The following is a 24855-nucleotide window of genomic DNA, read 5'->3' on the forward strand; positions in this document are numbered from 1 at the left end:
GAATATTAAAATTATTTATTTTATAATTGTGCACATTGAAGGAAAGCATAATAGCAGAATTCTTTTCCATCATAAAATTATTTACAACCATTAATTTAGCTAGAAACACTAGCTTGAGAGGTACTGGTATATTCCATTCGTAATAATTTCTCTACAGCAAACAACTGTCTTATATTTGGAGCATGTTGAAGAAAATATTGTCTCATAAGTCCTCTTTGTTCTTTTGAGTCTTAATTACTAGGAGTTCAAGGTACTTTGGGAGAATTCTGGTGTCCTGGATGGCCTGATGAAATTAAGCAGTGTATTTGTATTCTGAAAATATTCTTAAATCCAAATAAATGATGTCTGGGTTGTGGAGCTCAGATTTCTCCTACTGGCACTATGACATTTGAAGAACATTTGTTATGAAAGTTTCACACCAATTTTATTTTGTTCTTTCTTCATTAGCCTCTGTGCTTCCTTTTCCATTTTCTTCCTCTGTTGTTCTGCTGCTCTCTTTTCTCTGTCTGCTATTTTCTGCTGCCTGAAGAAAAATATATGATATCTTTACTTTTAGAAAACACCAATAGGGAAAAATGGCAAATAAATTCCAGAAAGAAATTATATTTTTTTTTCCACCATCATAAAATAAAATACTTGATTTTCTCACTGCTTAAAAAATTTCAAAGATTTCCATAAACAGAAATTTCTGCTGATCCTTAGAACTTAACTTGCAAAATAAAAGAGATATTATCTATTTTACAAATAAGTAAAATGAGACATAAAGGCTAAGTGGTATGCCCAAAATCATGGTTAAGTACATAATATACATCTGAACAGTGGCAAACATGCCTGTTATCTGAGCAGCCTGGGAGGCTGAGGCAGGAGTATTCAAAGTTCAAAGCCAGCCACAGCAACTCAGTGAGGGCCTAACCAATTTAGGGAGGCCCTATCTCAAAATAAAAACTAAAAATGGCTGTGGATGTGGTTCAGTAGTTAAGTGCCCCTATGTTCAATTGCTAGTACCAAAGGTGGGTGAGGGAAGAATCTACATCTTTTTATCTTTCTTAGATTATCTGTACTAAGATACTACTTCCATTCAACCACAGCTTTTTATGGGAATATTATTCAGAAAAGTTTGATATTGAGGATAAAATCTTGTTATTATAATAGTTTAAAACAATCAGGTAAAGGATGTTAAAAACACAGTTGTGCAGAATACTCCCTGTAAGAAAATAAAAACTTAAGACATACCTTCCACTTAGAAGTTAGAAATCTATTTAAGAATTAACTTTTGATCAGCTTTATTATGGGGCATAGTGGTGTGTATTTGCTAATTCCACATTATGAATACATATCTTCTCCTTAGCCCCTTCCATAACTCCACTAGCCCAAAACCTCTCTAATCTTGTGGACTGACTTATGTAGGGAGTTGGGGGTAGGACTGGGTGAAGAAATAGGAAGAGAAGGACCAAACGTTGGTCCTGAATCTGAAGAGTTAGGGTGTGAGAAAATAACTCAATCATGCAAGGTTAAGGAAGGAAGGTGTAAATCACAAAGAGGCATGGGATAGGTAAAAAACACATTACCTATATATGGTACCATATATACAATTTAATTATCTATGGTACCCTTTTTACAACTTAAAAGCTGAGTATAGTGAGCAAAATGTATATATACATACAGTTGTAAATCATACTTACAGATGGGAGTAAGAGAAACATTTTTGGAACCATTTTGACTGTCACTATGTACTAAACTAAGCTTAGAAAGAACAAAATGACTTTTATCATTACTTAACTAAGTTTCTAAAGAACAAAAGTGAATCTACCTTTCACTACCTCTGCTCACTTGCATGAAAAACTGATAATCTGCACAAAAAACCAACACATTAGCAGCAAAAAAGGAGATAGGAAAAGAACTATAAAGGGTTGGAAAAGTTATAAATAAATACAATAATCAAGCTTTGACCTGGTTATTAGCTAAAGTAAAAACATCAATAACTACTGTATGCACACAAAACAATTTATAAATCGCTGTACATAAAAAATATATTTCACCTCTCCAGATTAATGTCTGGAATTGACAAAGTACTAGCTTCTCACTGTAACAATACTGATCATAATACTGGAGTATTTTAAGGTGTAAATGGGAGAAGTCTGAGAATAAGAAGAGATGGCATATGGACATATTTTTACATTGCTGTTTTTCTAGGAGTAGCAATGACACATGGAAACCTTCCAATCCCTTCAGCTGAACTTGTGCAATGTGCAGCAGGAAGCATGTCTTTTATTGACAACAGTCTCACTCTCTGAAGCTGCTATTATAATGCAAAATTCTATTATTTTTTTTTAAAATCTGTTTAGTTTTAGAAGCAAGAGGACAAGATGGAAGAGAGGTTTTGGTACTGATACTTATGAGTTCATGGTATAAATTATACAAACTATCATTAAGATGAATGAATTAAAAATGAACTTTTTCCTTTATCCTTGGCTAATGGTACTAGTAATAACTAAATCCTCCAAATTTTCTAAAACACTGTGAATTTTGAATCTATGACAAATTTTAAAAACTGAATTTATTATGATCCTTGCAACATAATTGTTACAGCCCACAGTTAAAAAAATTTTTTTTCTTTTACAAAAGACTAAGCTATCCTGACCAAGCAGGCACTAAATATTAAAAACTCTTATAATCTTACTGACTGAATATTAAAATGTGACCACATTACCTGTCCAAGAAAACACAAACAAAAATGACATGCTGAAAACATAATGGACAAGATAAAAACAACAGCAGTAACTTTCAGCTATTTAATTGCACCCTCTGCTGGTTATTAAAGATAATTGTAATTTACCAACAAAGACAAAAAAGGAAAAAACAAAAATAAAATCTGTTTAGATAATGATAATTCATTTTCTGTCCCTATGATAAAAACAATCTGAATTTCAAAATACAAAAAAACCCACTGTAGCTTATTATGTATTTTTAAATACATAAGTAAATTAAGTACATTTAAATGAGTTTTAATCATCGATCATAATCATAAGCTCTCCTTTAAGATAATTTTCTTTTCACTCTTTGACCTAATATAGAAATAACAAGAACTCAATTTACTGCTCACAAAAACAAAGAAAGAACCATCAACAAAAATGAACTTTAAACCCTCAGAATATCGTTTCCTTTTCTGTAGGATAGGCAGATTATAACTTCTCTACTATGTTTAAGAGCTTTCACTACACTAAACCTTGAGGATATTAAAAAAAAGTAATCAATTCTGACCCAAAAAAAATATACAGTGGTAGTTCACACTTCATAGTACAACATAATGATTACAAAAGTTATTTGTATATAAAAGATTTCCCTTGTTCTTAATACAATTATATTATTTTATTTCTATAAAGCTTTAATTTTTGGTATCATCACAAAATAGTGTATGCAGTCTTAGATACAGAATAAGCTCATGTTAGATATCTAAGATTAAATGAGGAAAAATGAAGATAAGACAGACATTTGACAGAATAGGCCTCCTTGATCTCAAACACAATGGGGAACAAATCTACTACTCAGGTTGTGATATAAATATCACTCAAATACCTCAGAACTTCCTCTGCTTGCCACGCTGCATCTTCTTCTTCTTCCCATGCATTGGTATTTTCTTGCCAGGTATCTAAGTCACCTAATTCAGACTAAATTGAAAACGAAGCAAAATTAAGACAATGCAGAGCCATCTTTTCTCCACACAGCAGACAAGAGTATCTATCTTCTAAAACATTCAAAACCTTTCACTCTCCGGTGGTTTCTGAACTTCTTTACCATGTCTTCTACAAAGCACAAATGATCTGGGCCTTGAGTTGCCTAGAACTTTTGAGTTTCCTGAAGTTACAGGACTTTCAGTGCTAAAAAGTCTTGGGCAAGTTCAGTTTTCTTCCTATATTGTTTTACAAGATGCTATTTTATATGGAGTAGTTTCCAAACTAGCATAGTCATCTTCACCCAAGCATATGTAATTCTGTAATTAGTAGATTTGTTCAGTTCCACTTACTATCTCTGTCTTAGGCAAAAATTTCAAATCAGGAAAAATTTATCTTACCTAGAATACTATTTCTTCCTTTTTTCTGCTCTACATAACCGATATCATCAGGCTCGTCACTAAATTCTACTATTCCCCAATTCAAACCTCTAAAAGTTTTCCTCCCACCCCCTCAATGCCCTCAGTCTTCCAAGAACCAATAAAACTTAGATGTTTAGTTACGTGTGGAAGTGATAATATGTATTAACCGGTAACAAACCGTAAATTGATAATATTGTTTTGAATACTTACCCCATTTAAAAAAAATGTTTTTTAATTTCTTCCCTTGACAATAAAAACAATAACATCCTGTTAAATATTCCTAAAATGTTTCTGATTATTTGTTTGGTATGTTTATAGAAACAAAGCAGTTAACACAAAAGAAGCGTTTTTAAAGATACTGAAACAAAATATAGATGACATTCTTGAAAAGTTGTCCCTATTTAATCCTCTTCACAGCAGTTGATAGAAGTCTTGGTTTCCTTATACCTTTGTCAATACTGATAATGGCCTACTTTTCTACATTTGCTAATTTGATAAAACTTAAAAAGGGTGCCTTGTCATTTTACTCTGAATTTCTTTGAGAATCAGATCAAACTTTTCTTCATGTTTTTAGGTTATGTCTATTTCTTATTTGCAAATTTTACCTTCATACTATTTCCCAATTTTTCCAACTGAGGTATTTTGACTATTAGTATAGGTACAACATTTAGATATAAGAAAAGTAAAAGTATCAAGATCATATTAATAGAAATGGCCTTCCAAGTAAAATAGAAAAGATTGAAAAGGATTAGATAGATTTGCCTACACAAAAATTAGATTCATCTGCCCATCAAAAAACATCAAACCAAATTATAGTTAAGAACTGCAAAAGCATAAAAGAAGACAGAAAAAAGTTGATATTCTTAGTATAAAAAGAATTCCCATAATACAAATGATAAATTTCATTAATTTTACAAATCAGTCTTCATTTAAACTGAACATTCTAAGATAATTTTGGTGTAGAGAACAAAGTCCAGTTGGTTAGTATTCTTTCCTATGCAATCAGTTCTCCTTGACTTTGTCTGCTTTGGAAAAAAAATATGTAACAACAGCATTGGAGAACTCTTTCATCTACCCTATGTACTACACTCTCCACTCTCCAAATGGTTGTATATTTTCAACTTTACAATGAGCTCTATAAGAATTATAATAATTGTAATTAGAATTAGAATTATACTTAGGCAGTAAACATTATTAATTCTCTGGTTAGAACTAAACCACTTTGCCAATATGAATAATAAAGTTTAAAACCGAGAAATGGACAAAATTAAATATTATAATGCTATGTTATTCAGAGATATATCTGTGATGTTACTATGCTCTCATTAAAATATCTATGACATTATTATATCATGTAACTGCACAGGAGTTATCAAAAATTCATAATTACATTTGTGTATATTGTGTATATGATTAATTATTTGATATTATGTCTCCCCACTAGAATACATCCTTCTGAGGCAAAGACCCTGCCTGTTCTGCTTGCTTACCACTGTATTACTAGCATCTAGCAGAGAGTCTGGTATTAGCAAGAATGGCTGTTGATCAATGAATTCAAAACATGCATAAACATGGATCTGCTAGAAAAAAACAGCCTCAAAAAACACACACTCATTTTCTGTCTCTCCAGATTACTTGTTCTGGGAAAATCAGCAGTTATGGCATGAGGAAATTCATGGGAAGGAACTGAGGCTTTGTGCAAACAACTAGCATTAATTTGCCAGGCATGTAAGAAAGACTCCTTTGAAATGAATCCTCTAAGTCCAGTCAAGCCATCGTAGCCCTAGTGCAACGACTTATTCACAAACTCATTAAAAACCCTGAGCCAGAACCATCTAATTTAGTCACTCTGGACTCCTGATCCACAGAAACTTTATGAGATAATAAATGTTTATTATTGTTTCGAGCCACTACATTTGGGGTCAATACACAACAACAGGTAATTAATATAATCAATCAAAGCATCCTTAAGTTTAGGGAGGAACCTAAGTATATGTATTTTTTTACAAATTCTAAAACTGATTTTAATAATGTTCCCAAGGTTGAGAGCTTCAGTTGTCCATAGTCTTCACTAGTTCTTTTCTTTTAAATTTTCATTTACATAAAATATATTTTAAATGAAACCACATTTTAAATGTAAATAAACTCTACTAGGGAAATAATCCATAACTCACTTAAAATTAACCTGCTATAAAGGTTTATTATCTTAGAAATAACCTCCTAAAGTCCATGTTTTTAAATAACATATTTTATCTGTATCTTTCATGTATACAATGGGATCCTAATATTAGTATTTGAGTAATTTGTACTCTCATAAAATGATAGAAATGGTGAAACTACAGATTAACTTCTTGCAAACTGCTAAATCTGTTTCAAAGTCATAAAAATTATAAATATTATTTTCATTTAGTTATTTTCCTCTTCCTTACAGAAAAAAGAAACAGAACCAAGTCTTTCCCTCTAGCTAATTAACATACTTACAGATTGGTGAATAAAAGGCATATCTTGTGTAGCAGCTAATCTACTGGAGAAACCTGTGCTACCATCTGGGACGCCAAAATTTAATGGTTCTCTCTTCTTAATGATGATCTGAAAGATTAGTTGAAATAAGATGATAGGGATATTTTACACAGAACTATATAAAAATAGACAAATAAATGTCCCAATGCATTTTGTAATATGCTGTCGTTCTTTTTTTAAAAAAATTAATGTAATTAAAAAATACGCTGTTGTTCTTTTTCAAAAAAATTTAATGTAAAAAAAAGTCTACAGTGAGTATCCAAATTCTCAGACAATTGTTACATAGATCAGTTCAATCTAAGAAAAATTTTATATTACTCCTTAAAAATAAAAAATTCTCATCTCCATTTTTCTTTGTTCACTTTCCCCAGAACTCCAAAATATAATCAGGATATTTAATTACTATATTAAATAATAACATTGATAATGTCCTGCTAAAAGTATCACCAGATCCCTCAACATGTGGGCTAACTATAAATACAGTAACTCATTTGGGTCAGTAGTAGTAAGACACTCTTACTTGAGTTTTGGTTACTTTTATTAAAACCATTTCCAATCTAATTAATTTTAAAAAGTACTATTATAATAAATATACTAAATTATTATAAAGAACAGCAATATACTTCCATGATACAAAATGTACATCTACTAAGACACTTAAAGGATCTTTGAAAAATACACAATTTAATGCTTTTCAGTTTTGAGCATTTGGACAATTCAAAAAGGAGAATGTAAATTTTATTAATCTAGATAATATAAAAATAAATGTATAGCTAAAATTAGGTAGAAGAGAGTGAGGAATTGCAGTAGGAAGTGGAGAATAAATAATGTCCTCATTTTATAAAGTGTATACATATACATATATATGAAAAAGTTTCCTTATTGGATTGAATAAGAAATGAAGCACTAAAAGTATGCTTATCTGAAATACAAGTGTGAAATAAGATTGCAATATATGAAGCAATTAGAAGAAATAAGAACAATTTGAAATAAATCTTCATTGACGTCAATGGGTAATGTCCGTGATTTGTAAATCAAATACCAATGTATGATTTTAAAGTCTTGAGAATATAACTTACTACATCTAGATCTAAGTCGTCTGAACATAGGAAATTCTTATTTAACATGACAGAAAATAAAATTATAATGAAAAGTAGGCTTTTCAATAAATACTAATTATATTATATTGTCTAATTTAAAAGTGCAAATCTTTAACATACTTTCTGAGTTTTCCGTATAGTTGGTGTCATGTCCTTAAAATAGTCAGGTTCCATTTGTTCCAAAGCATTCTGTTGTGTTGCCACATTCCCATTCCCTCCTTCAATCTTCACACTTGTGGGTGCATCTTCATCCCAGGAAGTCCACTCTTCCACATCTGTCTAAATAACCAACACAGTCAGCCACAGAGGGGCAATGCACTCAGCAGTTCATTAATCATTTATTAGAAAAATGGCTTCTGAAAACACTGGTTTTCAAACTTTTTTGACCCATGGGAAACTACATAGTTCAATTCACATACCAAAACTAAAACAAATATTGAGGCTGGGGTTGTGGCTCAGCTGCAGAGTGCTTACCTAGCACATGCAGGGCACTGGGTTTGATCCTAAGCACCACATAATAATAAATAAATAAAATAAAGGTATTGTACCCAACTACACCTAAAAAAATATTTGAAAAATAGAACAGATGTTTAAGAAGTACTTTTATTATGGGTAAACCTTCCAAAATATTCTGTTCTGTTCTATTTTGCTCTATTCTTTCCATAAAAACAAAACACAAAGTAAAAAGAAAAAGAAAATACTCTGAAAACTGAACCAACATTAGGAGTATAGCTCACAGGAGGAGGACTGGAACTTTCCATCTAAGTCTAACCAAACTGATTACTTTATAAAATAAAACATCTGTTCACCTCACAGATTGTTCCTTTTGCTGAGAAGAAACTTTAGTTTGAATCCATCCCATTTATTGATTCTTGGTTTTAATTCTTGTGTTATAAGAATCTTATTAAAAAAGTTGAGGCCTAATCCCACATGATAAAGATTTTTCTTCTATTAGACACAGAGTCTCTGGTCTAATTCCTAGGTCCTCGATCCATTTTGAGTTAAGTTTTATGCATGGTGAGAGATAAGGGTTTAATTTCATTTTGTTGCATATGGATTTCCAGTTTTCCCAGCACCATTTGTTGAAGAGGTTATCTTTTCTCCAATGCATGTTTTTGGCACCTTTGTCTAATATAAGATAACTGTAATTTTGTGGGTTAGTCTCTGTGTCCTCTATTCTGTACCACTGGTCTACCAGTCTGTTTTGGTGCCAATACCATGCTGTTTTTGTTACTACTGCTCTGCAGTATAGTTTAAGGTCTGGTATAGTGAAGCCACCTGCTTCGCTCTTCCTGCTAAGGATTGCTTTAGTTATTCTGGGTCTCTTATTTTTCCAGATAAATTTCATGATTGCTTTTTTAATTTTTTTGAAGAATGCCACTGGGATTTTGATCGGAATTGCATCAAATCTGTATAGTACTTTTGGTAGTATGGTCATTTTGATAATATTAATTCTGCCTATTCAAGAGCAAGGTAGATCTTTCCATCTTCTAAGGTTTTGATTTCTCTTTAGGGTTCTGTAGTTTTCATGTATATATCTTTCACCTCTTTCGTTAAGTTGATTCCCAAGTATCTTAGAGAAAATCTTTACCCCTCACACATCAGATACAGCACTAATCTCTAGGATATATAAAGAATTCAAAAAGCTAAGCACAAAAAAAAAAAACAAAAAAAAAACCAAATAACTCAATCAACAAATGGGCCAAGGACCTGAACAGACACTTCTCAGAAGAGGATATACAATCAATTAACAAATATATGAAAAAATGCTTATGATTTCTTATAAAATGCTTGTACTCTGTCTGTGTAATAAGCAATCAGAGAAATGCAAATAAAAATTACTCTAAGATATCATCTTGTCCCAGTCAGAGTAGCAGGTATTAAAGACAAACAACAATAAGTGCTGGAGAGGATGTGGGGAAAAAGGTACACTCATACACTGCTGGTGGGAGTGCAAATTGGTACAGCCAATTTGAAAAGCAGTATGGAGATTCCTTGGAAATCTGGGAATGGAACCACCATTTGATCCAGCTATCCCTCTCCTTGGACTATACCCAAAGGACTTAAAAACAGCATACTACAGGGACACAGCCACATCAATGTTTATAGCAGCACAATTCACAATAGCTAAACTGTGGCACCAACCTAGATGTCCTTCAGTGGACGAATGGATTAAAAAAAATGTGGCATATATACACAATGGAATTTTACTCAGCATTAAAAGAGAATAAAATCATGGCATATGCAGGTAAATGGATGGTGTTGAAGAAGATAATGCTAAGTGAAGTTAGCCAATCCCTAAAAAACAAATGCCTAATGTTTTCTCTGATAATAAGGAGGCTGACTCATAGTGGGGTAGGGAGGCGGAACATGGGAAGATTGGATGAATTCTAGATAGGGAAGAGGGATGGGAGGGAAAGGGAGGGGGCAGGGGATTAGCAAAGGCGGTAGAATGTGATGGACTTCATTATCCAAGACTTCATAATCCGAAAGACTCCAATTAGGTTTCAATATACTTTATTTATAAACAGATATGAAAAATTGTGATGTATATGTTTAATTATTTGTAATGCAAAAAAGTACATGTATAAAGGCATGAATTGGCATGAACATACTCTATATACAAAAATATGAAAAATTGTACTCTGTATGTGTAATAACAACTATAATGCATTCCACTGTCGTGTATTTAAAAAAAAAATCAATAAAACTAAAAAAAACCCCAACATTCTCAGCAGAATTTAAATAAGACAGTCCCAAAATATAACATTCAAAATGTTCATAAAACAATCCAGAATTTATTATTCATCATATGTGGCATCAATAAATCTCAATTCATATGAAAAATTAATTAATAGATGCCAATTCCTCAATGATGTAAATGTGAAAATTATCTAAGACTTTGAAATGTAAAATGCTCCAAAAGTCATAGCAAACATTTGAAACCACTAGAAAGAATAGAAAATGTCAGCAAAGAAATAGAAGATAAAATGAAGAATCAATTAGAGATTTTAGAACTGAAAAATACAGAACAGCAACAAAAAAAACTCAACTACTAAATTATGACCTAATGGTATACAATACAGGAAAATTCCTGTTCTGTAATACATTCAATTTTTCAAAAAAGATTTACCTGCTTAGGAACTGATGAATAATCAACTGTAGTTGGTAAAGTTATTTGGTCTCCACTTAATTTCCTTCCTCTACCAGATCTGAAATAATCCATGAAACAATTTATTTCAAGAACAAAATAAGAACAGGTGAAAAGCATTATAGACAGTGATTTAAGGCTTATAATTATTGATTTTAGTAATTAACTATTGCTCATCAAGCTATGAGGAAAATAAAAAGCATGAATCACAGATCTTGTGAATGTCTTTAAAATCTTACAAAAACAGCTGCTTTTCGGGTTTAGGACTCACAATTATAAATTAAGGAGAAATATAAAGTCAAAAACAAAGATACAAGGTAGTTTCAAACCATGCTCCTTGGAGTGCTATAGGTTCTATAGATGAAGCTCTGGGCCATCTATGCTATTATCAGCATGTGAATAGGCTTTTTATGTTTTACATACTGAGTTGTTTTACATACTTGGTAAGACTAACTATAAGTTTGAAAATCACTAGATTAAACTAAATTATAAACTGAGTTTTAATGATTAATAGAAAAAGTACTACATTAATTGGATGTATTGTTACTCAACTGTTAAGAAATGGGCTCCAGACACTTTACTGGGAAGGTGGGCTTTGGAATCTGTGTAAACTATGGTCTGCAATGTTACTTCTCAATAGAAGTTACCTCTTGGTTCCAATACCCTCTGTAAAATGCAGGTATTCAAGCCTGCTTTTGTAAGATTGTTGTGAAGATTTAATTGACATGTTTAAAGCCACACAGTGCCTGCTACACAGAAAGGCATTCAAAAACTCTGGTAGCTATAACAAACAATTAGTCATTTGCTTAATTTCAAGTAATCTATAAACTATCTACTTAGTGCTAATTGGTAAAGACAGTTATCAAGTTTAGAAGTTATACATTATTTGTTTAAAGAATTAATATAGAAGTACTATAGTCTATTACAAAATTTATGACAAAAGCCTGGTGTTTTATAACACATAATCTATGTTCTTTTTGACATTTAAAAGAGGTTTATCTTAACAAAGAGTTGGTTTTCATTAAAACTGAACATATAATTAATCCTAAATATATTTATATTGACCACAGAAATTTATAGTGATAATAGGAAAATCCTTAATAGTTAAAATCAAATGCAGTTTCTTATTCTAAAACTAATTGATATTGACCAGAATTTTTAGAAAGTGCAAATACAAAAAGAAAACACCTATAATTCATCATAGTGTTAATACAATGCTTCTTTTAACATTCTGGTAATTAATATTCATTCTTATTCTGGTTTACATAGTGAATTTCTCACCCATTCTCCTTTATTCTTGATAACTTGAGTACTTCGTTCACTGTTTTTTCTAATTCCCAAATCCTGTGCTCTTGGGTGATTTCAACAGTCAACCACCTAAATTTTCCATTTCTTTTTTTATTTCTCTTGTAGTGATAAGCTCTATTTCATCATCTCATTCCCACAGCAATACGTTTTTCCTCAATTGCAGACCACTCTACTTCTACCAATAAATTCAATGGAACTTAATTCTTTTAGCAGCTACCAAATGGCCATTTAGCTAAATATTATATTTCCCAGCCTACTTTGGATCTAGATGGCTATCTATATAGCTAAACTCCAGACAGTGGGAACAGAATTGTTGTGTGCAACTTCTAAATCTATCTACTAAAAAGACAGCTGATTATCATACACTACCTATTTTATTCTACTTTATTCTTAGTGTGTCAGTAATTTTTTTCACTGTACTCCTAGGCCAAAATAAATATCAATAAATATCAAGTTGTTTGTGTCTGACTGATTAACCAGTCAGACACAAACAACTTAATATACTTACATAGGTCCTAAGTGCTTAGCTACCATTAAAAAGTCAGTTGAGAAAAACAATACACATAAATTTAAAGAAAATGTAGTTTTATTTTTAATGAAATAAAATTCCTTATTAATGCAATGTGTATGCCTGTTGGACACTGTGTAGCTTCTCAAGCATTTAACCAAATTAGGCACTGCCACCTTCATTTTCTGCTCTATATTTATTTTGGTGTAGTATATGATTTTAATTACAACCTAAAAACCTAACTTTGCAAAGATACCTCACCAAACATACAAGTAAACAGAAATTTGTTTTCAGTGTTAAAAGTGACCCATCATAAGTTTAGAATGCTGCTGGATGTCATGCTGCAAATAGAAACTACCTTGAGTGAAGAATCCATGCAGTATTCAACAGGTACTATATCACTATGTTTCACTGAAGTTTAAAATATTTTGTAGCACCTTATAAGAAGCTCTGTGGCACCTTAGCACATGGGTTAGAAGGCATAGCTCTAGGGTATGTTCATGTGACATAGAGAAGGAACTGGAATTTATGGATAATGGATAACCTACTGATGCTGAATAAATTACTTGCTTTGGACCACCTGCATACTTTGGAATATTATTTAAGAAATAAAAAAATTTCACTGAACCACCTTAAAACATTCCAATAATAAAACATACATAAAATTTCTGTGATGATTATAATAATGAAAGTCAGCCTGCTTATTTCTAAAATTCTATAGTATTAAGCATGTTATTTAAATGGAAGATTTAAGAATTTGAGCAAACAAAAACAATTAACTTCACTTTCTAGATCTCAACTAGAAAAACAATATTTTTTAAAATACTAGAAATTAATGAACAAATATCACAATCAAGAGAGTGTAAACAGAATCTCTTCTACATTTCTGAAGTTATAAAGGAATTCAAAACTAGTTAGAAGATAAACAGGTCAGTTTGAATATAAAATTTACTTACCTGCATATTAATCTTTTTAGGAATGAGAATACTGTTGCTAGGCAGGTACAAACTTTAAATAGCCGAAACTGAGTGATAGCCATGATGAGAATTAAAACCTTCAAAAAAAAAGGGTACACATACCCAAAGCATTAGATGATTTCATACACCATATTCCTATTCTTAAATCAAGTTGAAAAGTACTTATGCACTGAGAAAACTTACATATTTTAACTTTTCTCTAGAAGCTACAAATATAACACAATAAATTTTATTAAAGTGTAAATAATATTAACAGCTTTAGAAATTAGGTTTCTAAAGAGTTTTTAGTTTGTGAAAAAATCCTTTAACACTTTTTAAAAATAATTTTGCTTAAATAATCTATTTAGCACAAATTTACTTACAATTTTAGGATTAAAAAAAGTATAAGTATATATTAAATCTTTTTGTACCTTTAGAATTTTTAACTATATGAATATAGCACTATTCAAAATAAATTAAACACTTTAATCTTCAGGTATATTTTGTTATAACCATTTTATAAATTGAAATTGAATTAAGTCCCATAGTTTATGAATTAAAAAGTAACCAAAGAGCTCATCTAGTACAGTGGTTCACAAATCTGGAGATCTGGTCAAAGAAATATTGATACCTAGGCCTATCCCTTAATAAGCAAATTAAATCATTTTATGAAGGGTAAAGTCTGGTCATTGCCAATAAGCTAATAAGAGAGATAAAAACTTATTCTATAGAAAAGACAACAAAAAAACAAGGGAAGGAGGAACAAAAGACAGTAAGAAAATTTGAAAATAAATTGCAAGATGATAACTGCAAATTACTTAACATTCCAACAAAAAGGCAGAGGTTGCTACATTGAATAAAAAAGGAAGACCCCAGTATATGTGGCCCACAAAAAATGGATTTTAATATCAAGATATAAATATGTTAAAAGGTTGGTGAAACTATACTATGCTAACACTAATCAAAAGAAAGCTGATAGGACTACTTCAATGTCAAATAAGACTTTACAGAAAGCAATATTACCAGGTATAAAAGTCATTTGACAATCATAAAGGGGCCACTCAATCATAAGTACATTTTAATACAAAACATGTCAAAAGTTTTGCCAGTATCTTTTGTGAGAGAGATTACATAATTAGGGCTAACACATACTAAAAGGATAATGAAAAAACATTATAAGCAACATTATGACTATATTTTACAAATGAGATGAAACAAGTAAATTCCATTTAAGATATCAAAGTATAAAAAGACATAGACAACCTAAAAATCTCATATCTAATAAAGAAGTTTGATTTATAGTTTTAAAAACTTCCAGGTCTAGATGGCTTCACTATTGAGTTCTACCATATAAGAATGTTTAATACCAATTTCACAGGAACTGACAAAAAACTGAAAAAGAATATTTCCCAACTCATTATTTGATATCAGCATTACATGGATACTAATCTAGACAAAGACATTACCAGAAAAAAAATAGAGATTAATATCTTAAGAATATAGAAGGCAAAACTGCTTTAACAAAATACTGATAAATTGAATACAATCATACATAAAAGGACTGCATCATGACCAATTTGAGCTCAGCTCAGATTGCAGGACTGATTTAACATTCAAAAATCAAAAATAATTCATGATATTAGCATACTGAAAAACATTTCAGTAGAAACAGATTCTGCCCTTTAACAAAATTCAACACCAATTTCTGATAAAAACTCGGAAGAACTAAGAATAGAAAGAAACTTTCTCAACCTGGTTAACAACATCTATATATGTATTTTTAAAAAAAACCTACAGAAATATGAGAGTAAATGTGTAAAAACTATATCCATCACCCTAAAATCATGAACAACTCAAGTATGTTCCACTCATACCATTTCTACTAAACACTGTAGGGGAGGTTCTGGCAAAAGTAAAAAAAAGGAAGGAAGGGAAGGGGTTTCGATTAGAAAGCAAGAAAACTGTCTATGAAGAAAATTTGTGAACTCTGTACAATCAATTGTATTGTTATATTTAACAACAATCAGGAAAAACTGTGTAGAGCATCAATAAATATGATACCTAGGGACAATTCTAATGAAAGATCTGCACACCAAAAACGACCAAGTATTGCTGAGAGAAATTTAAAAGACCTGCATTAATTTAAAAAGACTTTTTCAGGGTGGGAAGACTCAATATTGTTAAGATATCAAGGCTCCCCAAATTGATCTTTAGATTCGATGCAATCCAAATGAAAATCTCTGCAGGTTTTTTCTCTAAGTTGACAAGTTAATTCTAAAACTTATATGGAAATGCAAAGAACATATAATTGCAAAAAAAAAAAAAAACTGAAAAAGAATATGTTCAAGGATTAACACTACCAGATTTTTAAGACCTGTTATAAAACTACAATAAACAAAACTGTATAGAACTGGAGTCAATATATACAAATAGATGGATGAAAAATACAGAGACAGACCCAGATAAAAATGAACTAAAATTTGACAAAGATGAAAAGAAAAGTTCAGGGGAAAAGGATAGTTTTTCCAACAAATAGTGCTGGAAAAACTGGGTATTCATATGCAAACAACAACAAAAAACTTTGATTATATCTCACACCATTAACAAACAATAACTCAAAATATCATAATGTAAAATCTGAAGCTACAAAGTTGTAAAAAAAATTTGTGACTCTAGAATAGGAAGATATTTTAGATTTTTATTTAAAAATAAATACATAAAATGATGGTCAACATCATTAATTATCATAGAAATATAAATTAAAAACACAGCTAGAACCTACTTACACACCTAATTAGAATTGCTTAAACTAAAAATAATGACCATACCAAATACCGGCAAGGATGTAGAGCAACTGGAACTCTCCCACATCAGTAGTGGGAAAGTAAAATGGTACAAAGTTTTTCTTAACTTCTTACAAACTCAAACAAACATAAGATGAATGAAAACAAACATAGATAAAGAAAAACACAAGATAAATAAAAGACATGCCCATACAAAGAATTTTACTTGATAGCAGCTTTATTTTTAATAGTTCTAAACAAGAAACAACCTAACTGTATATCAACAGGTAAATGAACCAATTGTGGTATACATACATTCAACAATAAAAATGAATGAGCTATTGTTATAGTAATAGCATAAATATGTCTCAGAATAATTATACCAAAATAAAGATATCCCCCAAAAATATACACTGTATGATTCTATATACTTAAAAAACACTCTAGAAAATGCAAACAAGTATATAATAACAGGAAGCATAACACTAGTGCTTTCGGATAGGGCAGGGAGAGGTGGGAAGGATAAATTACTGAGGAGCAGGAGAATATTTCAGATATAATACATATATTTTTAAAGTGGTGACAGCTTCAGAGACATGTATTTATCCATCAAAACTAACCGAATCATATAAGTGTAAATTCTAAAATTCAATTATAGCTCATACAAGCTCTCAAAACAGTCTATACTGAGACATTTTTAGACAACATTATACCATATAAATTAGAAAATTTTTCAAATTGTGGTTTGAAACTCAAAAATTTAACATTATCTTATATTTATTATTTGCTATTCTTTCTGGAGAGCCAATTTCCATTAGGAAACTATGGCAATTAGTAATAAACACATTTCCAGATTTATCTAGGAACTCTAATTTCACAATAGATTTCAATACACTATACTAACTCTTACTATATAATAAGCATTTTTAAATGCTTTACATGGTATAATTCAGTTAATACTCACAATATCACTGTGAAGGACTTGAAACAAGTACTTTTGATCCCTATTTTAGATAGGGAAGCTGAAGTACAAGGGAGTCAAATAACCTGGCCAAAGTCACAGAGTTGATAAAATCCAGAACTAGGATCTGAACCTAATTTCCAGAGTCTGAATCCTTACAGATCACACTCATAGTCCCTCCCCACCGTAATTGAATAAAGACATAATATATAAATATATACCATATATATTTATATATATATATAATAGAAATGCTACAGGAACTGAAAACTAATTAAACCTATAGCAATAGAAAAACTCTAAAAAAACGGTAAAACCGGTATTATTTTGCCAGCCTTTTAAATATGGTCATTGATTTCACATATTTCTTTACACATCGGAGTGTGTAAATATAATACCATATATGTATTGCATATATTCCCTTAATAGTCACTATTTATTTTAAGATTACATAAAATGAGTTTTAGCACAAATTAAATTTGACTAAATTAATTAAGTAATCTTGAATACTCCTATTCAGGGTCTCAAAAAACGCAAAAGAGGAGAAAGGCAAATAAAATCTGTTAATGCACAGGAGACAGCCTTTTCTCACTATTGAGGAGGAGATCACACATTAAATCAAGTCACAAGACATACACAGGCATATACACACACGTATACACACAGGAAATGTTTCTGATAATGGAATTTCATATTTTAGCTTTTCCTTGTCTTTTGTCAGGAGGAACATTACTGAGTACACATTTAGAACCATGATTCCTGTGTTGGATTAACTTGATAATATATGTCATCCAACTTCTTAATTTCCCAAGTGAGGAAAAAAGAAGTTAACTGTGGTACTCAAGTTAAAGCATAGTTTAGTCATAACTAAAAATCACTGGTCTCCCAGTCCATTACTAACATCTTTAGAAATAATTACTATAGTTGGCCAATAGGAATATTTGAAGTAGTGATTTCCTACAAGGGGAAAAATAAAAAAATTTTAATGTTTTTTCCCCAAATAAAAAAATAATATAATTTGGACTTCAGTTCTATACAAATTTACTTAAAAGGGAATGAAACCAAAATTTAAATAACAATTATCATGTAAGCACATTAAAGAGACAGCTATATGTTTCTCCTCAAACTGAAATGCTGATTCATTTTTTGAAATTACTTTATATAAGATAAGCAATAATATCCGTAAGAATAACAAGGACTAAATTCCTATATAAACACCAATCCTATACTATTAATAACATGCTGTTTTAAAACTAATTCATAGGAATTAAAGCAGAGAGCACTGTCTCGTTTTTAATTACTAGTACGTGAGTTGAGCATCTCTAATCTGAAGTTTTAAATCTGATATGAGTGCCACATAGAAATTTCACCATAATATTTTATTTAATACACAAAATTACCCTTGGGCAATGCGTATAAGGTATATATGAAACAAATTAATTTTAGGTTTAAACATGGTTCTCATCCTCAAGGTATTACATTTTGTGTATGCAAAGATTCCAACCTTCTTTCTCTCCCCAAACAAAATCTAAAATCTAAAATACTGGTCCCATGTATTTTGGATAAAGGATATTCTACCAACATAAACAGTAATCTCTTAAATTCTTGAAAACAGCATATAATAATGTTTTCTAAACTAACATAATATTTCCTTGCATGATTTAAAAATTTAATAATAAAAATTAATGGTCATCTCTGAGAGGGAGCATGGGAGCATTAGGAAATTAAGATCTTCATCTGAACCTGGGTGGTAATACCAATATTTACTTTACTATATGTATAGTTTATATGTTAGACCTCAACAGAAAAGTTCAAAACACACACAACACACAAAACAAACCAGAAAGCAAGGAAAATAGACTTAGTTCTCATGGTACCTGATCTTGATTGCTCTCTAGAGCCATTACTGACAGCTCTAAGAAAAACAAAACATACAGCTAGTTCTTTCTATTTCCAGGGCTAAAAAGGAGCTTATAGACTATCAAATGTACAGTGGTAGAGCTCCAAAAGAATTCCAAAGCAATGCTCATATATTTTTATATATATGGAAGCTGTCTCATCATGAGGTGATATACTTAAAGTCTATGCTAGAGAGGGTCTACTAATTGAGAAGTTAGAAACAACAATGACTCCTAAAGAAAGTAAACTAGGAGATTATTACAAATTTCACTGCTCATGTTATTTAAATACTTCTGCCAAATACATTTTTTTTTGAGAGAGAGAGAAAGAATTTTTAATATTTATTTTTTAGTTCTCGGCAGACATCTTTGTTGATATGTGGTGCTGAGGATCCAACCCAGGCCGCACACATGCTAGGCGAGCGCGCTACTGCTTGAGCCACATCCCCAGCCCCGCCAAATACATTTTCAACCAATGGTTTACCAACATTTAAAATTAAAACAATATCAACTCTTTTTCTCTCATGTTGGCTTACATTCTAACTGCCAAAAAGACCTTACTGAAATTTACAAATATTGCCCATATTCTTTCCTGGCAAAAGCTTTTATTACCTCTTACTGGACTAAGGTGAAGTCTTTTAATTCCGTTTTCTCTAAGAAACCCACATTTTCTAGATTGTACTATAGTTATTACTATATTATACCCTTACCTGTCCTGCATAATCCTTCTCCACAAGATTCTATTCACCTGCACCTTTAGTTAACTTTTTGCAAAAACTTGAAAGGTTTCAATTGCTTCATTATGAGTAGAATGATCTGAATAAGATGGCAAGAGCTTAATTTCAAGCTGATTTGTTAACAATATAACTCAACCAAAATAAAAGCAAACTTCCCCAAATGACAATTTAACAGAAATTTTAAGGAAAAAAAAACATATAAAAGGCAGCTAATAGAAAGATTAAAGCATGTGGCAGCTGGTGAGAAAGAAAAGAAAACCAAAGAGATACTCCAGCAAGACATTTGAAAGAAGACACTATTTAGGTAATGGGAACAAGGGCTGATCTCAGAATATATATGGATAAAAAGATGAAAACAAATTTCATATAGAGCTTGATAACTACAGCCATTACCTTCCTACAAATACTGTTGGTGTCATTATTAGATAAGTATTTGTCCACTTGAATTATTCCAACAGTAACAGGAAATAAAATTTGAAGTTTTTTCCCAATAGAAAAATAGAAAATTGTAATATTGCTGATTACAGAATAGAATTCCTTCCATTGCAATTAAGAATAGCCTCATTCTATGGAGAATTTGCTTTGTGGTTAGTGAGAGAAGAGAACTAATAGTCATTGACCATCATCATCTTAATATTACCTCATGTAATGTACAAAACCATCGTGAAGTTTTGTTTTATTTTGTACCAGGGATTGAACCTAGGAGAACTTTACCACTAAGCCATGTCCCCAATCCTTTTTTATTTTTTGAGACAGGTCTTGCCAAGTTGCTTTGGCCCTCACTAAGTTGCTGAGGCTGGTGATTACAGATGTGTGCCATGGCACCTAGCCATCATGAGATATTATTGTTCTTATTTCATAGAACTGAAGCACAGAGAGTAAAGACATTTTCATATTCCTCTATCCAATGACTTGTATTCAAGCCTAGACTGACTTAATTCAGCAATCAAGAATAAATCACCAAAGGATTGGGAAGGTGGCTTAATGGCCAAGTGTTTGCCTCACAGGCATGAACCCCTGGGTCTGATCGCCAGAACCACAAAACAAGATGACTAATCAAAAAACAAACAAACAAAAAGCCTTAAATAAGAATAACTCCCCTAAAAATAAACATTTTTAGTAATTCAGTGAAGATATTATAATTTCCAAGATAAAATTTCCAAACAGTTGCAATGAAATGGGAAAATGCAATCAAGCTACCAACCAACACTTCAGATTTTAATAATTACCCTGATTTGCAGACAGGAATATTCTTCTAGACTTGTATTTACTTAAAGTTACAAATCAATTAAAGGACTAAAAAATATTACTGTGTAACACTACATTGCACACTGGAAAACACTCCCAGGCCAGCAGAGAGAAACCTTGCATTAGCTGCTAACCTATCATGAACTTGAATGCATACTTACTCCTCCTATTGATTACAAAGGGGCTAAGGAGGTAGAACCCCATTAGTGATGCTCAGTTGATATTTCTAGGTTTTAGACAATGCCAAATACATAGTAGGTACTCAGATATTTCTTGAATGAAAAGAAATAAACATTCTTGAAACACTGATCTATTTAAGACATAGTTCTTGGCCATGTAGGTTCTTCCACTTCACTGGAATCATAATGATGACCAAAAAAGGCTGGTGTCTCTATTCCCATTTCAATTGGAAATGGAGGTCAACAATTGGCCTGGGTGAGTGAGGCACAAAATCAGGCACCCAGGATTTAAAGAGACTGATGAACCCAAGTCCCAGCTCTTTCCACATCATTTTCCAAAACTTGTAATTTTGTACCCATTGCTTCAAGTATGATTTTTGAAAAGCCGTCAAAAAATAAATAAGTATGTATCTTAGACTTAGTAGTTTGGTTGCTTTACAATACTTTCTGGGACTAAGCAATACTATTAACCTATTAAATTTTCCTTACTAGGAAGATACGGAAACTTGAGATATAGCAAAGTAAATTACAGGACTATGAAACAACTTATCTTCAGAGCTTTTGAAAATAATGGCATCTCTAGGAAATCAAAAGGAATGAGAGCTCTGCTGCGTCAAAACATTTTTCCTACAATAAAAAGTACTCTCTAACAGCAACTGATAGATCAAAGACATCTTTCCTTCTCGTAATTCTCAATAAACCGCTCGAAATCCCATGGTGTAGATCCACTCTGTCACGATTCATTAAACAAGCCAGCCAATCTGTTTCTTACACACTGAACAAGTCGTCAAGTGCTGTATTTCCAAACCCACATTTCTGAATCTTTTCATACCAACGCTTGAAAAACCATATAATCAAGTAAGAGACGGAAATATCCTCTAATTAAATCTGTAATTCTCTAAAGTAGCTTAAAGGAAAGCTTCAAAAAGATTAAATTTACCTGGACTCACTTGAATTTGAAAAAGAAGTGTTCAGCAGTAGCACCAAGTAAGAAAAGCGGAAACAGAAGTGGAGTGTGAGACCTGGCTGTAAAAGCCAACATTCTGTACCATCTGTGGCAACTGTTAAGTTCAGGCCCTCAATGTGACACCACTGGGACTGTTAGCAAGGGGTACGTCTCCTAGAAGTCTAAATTGAGTTTCATAACTAAAATGGTTTAATTTCAGATCCCCCACCTAAAACTGGTTGATGGGGGAAAATCATACCCACTGCTCAGATGAGAAAAAGTGCGCGCTTTCAGGTCACACGTCCCACGCCCTGCGCACAGCGTTACGTGGAACGCTCGCGGTTCCCGGAGGTGGGTGCCCGGTGGGCTGGGACGTGGACTGTGGGGAAATCAGCCTTGAGAGGTGCGAGGCCTCTAGAGAGGGCAGGTAGGACCGGCGAATTTCCCTCCCGAGAAGGGAATTTCACCATTGGGGGTGTTCCGGGCCGGTGCCTCACAGGCCCCTCTCCCACGCGTGAGCGCGCCATGGCAAGGGTTACAAGCCGAACCGGCTCCTGGTCGCGGTTCCCGCATCCCAGAGGTCACCCTGACCCGGAAACAGTACCCTAGAGCGGCGGTCGGCCGTGGGGGGAGGCGAGCTGGAGGGGCGCAAAGAAAGGTGGGAGGGCGGGAAGTGGGGGGCGAGACAGAGGGCTGACGGGGAAGGGCAGGTGACACCCTAGGGCTGGGGCTGGGGTCGAGGTGGGGATTGGGAGAGGAAAGCCCCTCGCGGGCGCGCGCAAGCCAATACACTCACCTGCCCCTCCCCCTCCCCGCCCGGCGGAGGCTCCGAGCTGCCGCGGGCCGCGCGCGCACACGAGGCGCGCGCGCGGCTGCCGTTTGTTTCTTCGAGCTCGCGCTCCGCCTTTTCAGTCCCAGCCCCTCTCATTCAAAGCCGGGCGCGCGCTCCGTCGCAGCCGCCGTTGCCGCCGCGCAGCTGCCATGGCCGCCCCCTCTTCGGGAAACCCTCCCCCAGCCCCTCCCTCTCGCCCTCCTTGAAGGCGGCTCTCGGTTGTCTCTAGGCGCTCACTTCCGCACCCCGCCCCAGGTGCTGTCTGGTCCAATAGGCAAGAAGCTGTGGGTCTGGCGTCGGAACTGGAAGCCAATGAATGTCGAGGGGCGGGGCGAGCGGCAGCCTGCCTGCGGAGGTTTGGTCACGGTTGGGTTTTTGTGACTGTTGTAAATTGTGTGGGCTTTTCCACTGGAGCTCCTGGGTTTGCGCTAAGTTGTTCTACTTTCCTTGTGTGTACTGTACCTCCCAATCAAACCCTTTTCTTTTCTGTCCCACCCACAGAATCCCAATGCCAGACGGTACTAAGGAAAGGAGCATCTATTTTGCCAAAAAATGAGAGCGTCCCCCTCTGTCCCAGCATATTTGGGATGTGGCCAGGACAGGGCCTAGTCCTGAGGGATGCTAAATGCTGAGTTTCATTCATTGGCCTCTTCCGCTTATTTATTTATTTATTTTTACTAAATTTTCTTTTATATATGTACATATTCTAGTTGTAGATGGACACAATCCCTTTATTTTATATATTTGTTTTATACGTGGTGCTGAGAATCGAACCCAGTGCCTCGCATGTGCAAGGCAAGTGCTTTACCATTGATCTACAACCTCAGCCCCCTAAATATTCTGCAACTGAAAGTAAATACGTTATATTTCACTTGAGTTCCTTCATTTGTACCTCCATTGCAACCAGGGCTGGCCATTCTGCCAAGTTGTGTCTTTTTAGTTGTTCTGTCTTTGCAACCTGATTTAATAATTATTAATAATAATCACCACCCACTCCCCCCACGCAGCACTACCACCATCACCTTCTCCCCTCTCTTTCTCCCTTCTGTATTTTCTCTTATCCCATGCTTTAAAAACCTGGAGTTCTTTCCTCTTGTTGGCAAGGGACACTGAGAAAACTGTTGCAGATTGGTGAGGAAGGCTTGAAGTTTATATGTGTTGTCGAAGGCTGAAAACAGTTTATGCAGATTGTTGCTCCACTAGCTTTTTTCTTCAAATATCTCCTTTTAAAAAACTACTACTACCTTTGTTCTCTCACCCTGACCCAGAACTGACCTACTTATCTCTGTAGTAATCTTCCCCCACCTTCCCCATTCCAACCTACTCCACATTTCTATTAATATTTTTATCTCCAAGGAAGGAAGTGAATTTAACTCTTACTCAGGTTCTGTGTAAACATAGATAAATTATTTAATCCCTTAGTCTCAGTTTCCCATCAGTAAAATGGCCACAATAGTGCCTACTTCATAGATTGCTAATGCTTGCAAAGCTGTTAGCACATAGCAGGTATTCACAGATAATAGCTGTTACTGCATTACTGGTATTACACTACATCTTTTAACTATACCTCCCCAAATCCATGAAATTCTCTGTAGTCCCTTAACTGCCTGCTCTAACTTTTATATCTTATTTTGC

General features: G+C 33.3%; 1 protein-coding gene across 3 annotated transcripts; it reads right to left on the reverse strand.

The window, feature by feature from the left end:
• Ebag9 (estrogen receptor binding site associated antigen 9) lies at positions 1-23402 on the reverse strand. Of its 3 annotated transcripts, none has more exons than XM_005316238.5 (7): positions 23185-23402; positions 13637-13734; positions 10847-10925; positions 7834-7992; positions 6575-6682; positions 3577-3668; positions 1-523 (listed from the first exon to the last, which is right to left on the reverse strand). In XM_005316238.5, exons 1-7 carry the CDS (start codon positions 23314-23316, stop codon positions 403-405), a joined length of 789 nt encoding a protein of 262 aa, XP_005316295.1. In that variant the 5' UTR covers positions 23317-23402; the 3' UTR covers positions 1-402. The 3 variants fall into 3 exon arrangements, with proteins under 3 accessions (XP_005316295.1, XP_077872902.1, XP_013211376.1); XM_078016776.1 differs by lacking the exon at positions 23185-23402 and adding an exon at positions 22648-22962; XM_013355922.4 differs by lacking the exon at positions 23185-23402 and adding an exon at positions 22383-22587.
• Between the last annotated feature and the right edge of the window lie 1453 nt (positions 23403-24855).

Source organism: Ictidomys tridecemlineatus, chromosome 7 (genome assembly GCF_052094955.1).
Source record: "Ictidomys tridecemlineatus isolate mIctTri1 chromosome 7, mIctTri1.hap1, whole genome shotgun sequence".
Classification (NCBI taxonomy): Eukaryota; Metazoa; Chordata; class Mammalia; order Rodentia; family Sciuridae; genus Ictidomys; species Ictidomys tridecemlineatus.

Bases quoted from the DNA above. Each gene is read 5' to 3' on its own strand.
- Ebag9 (XM_005316238.5), bottom strand. From the start codon at position 23,316: ATGAGAGGGGCTGGGACTGAAAAGGCGGAGCGCGAGCTCGAAGAAACA. The intron at 7,993-10,846 runs GTAAATCTTTTT...TTGGTTATTTAG, and splicing joins ATTCATCAGTTCCTAAGCAG to ACAGATGTGGAAGAGTGGAC. The intron at 524-3,576 runs GTATTTGAGTGA...ATTTTTCTTCAG, and splicing joins CAAGCAGAGGAAGTTCTGAG to GCAGCAGAAAATAGCAGACA.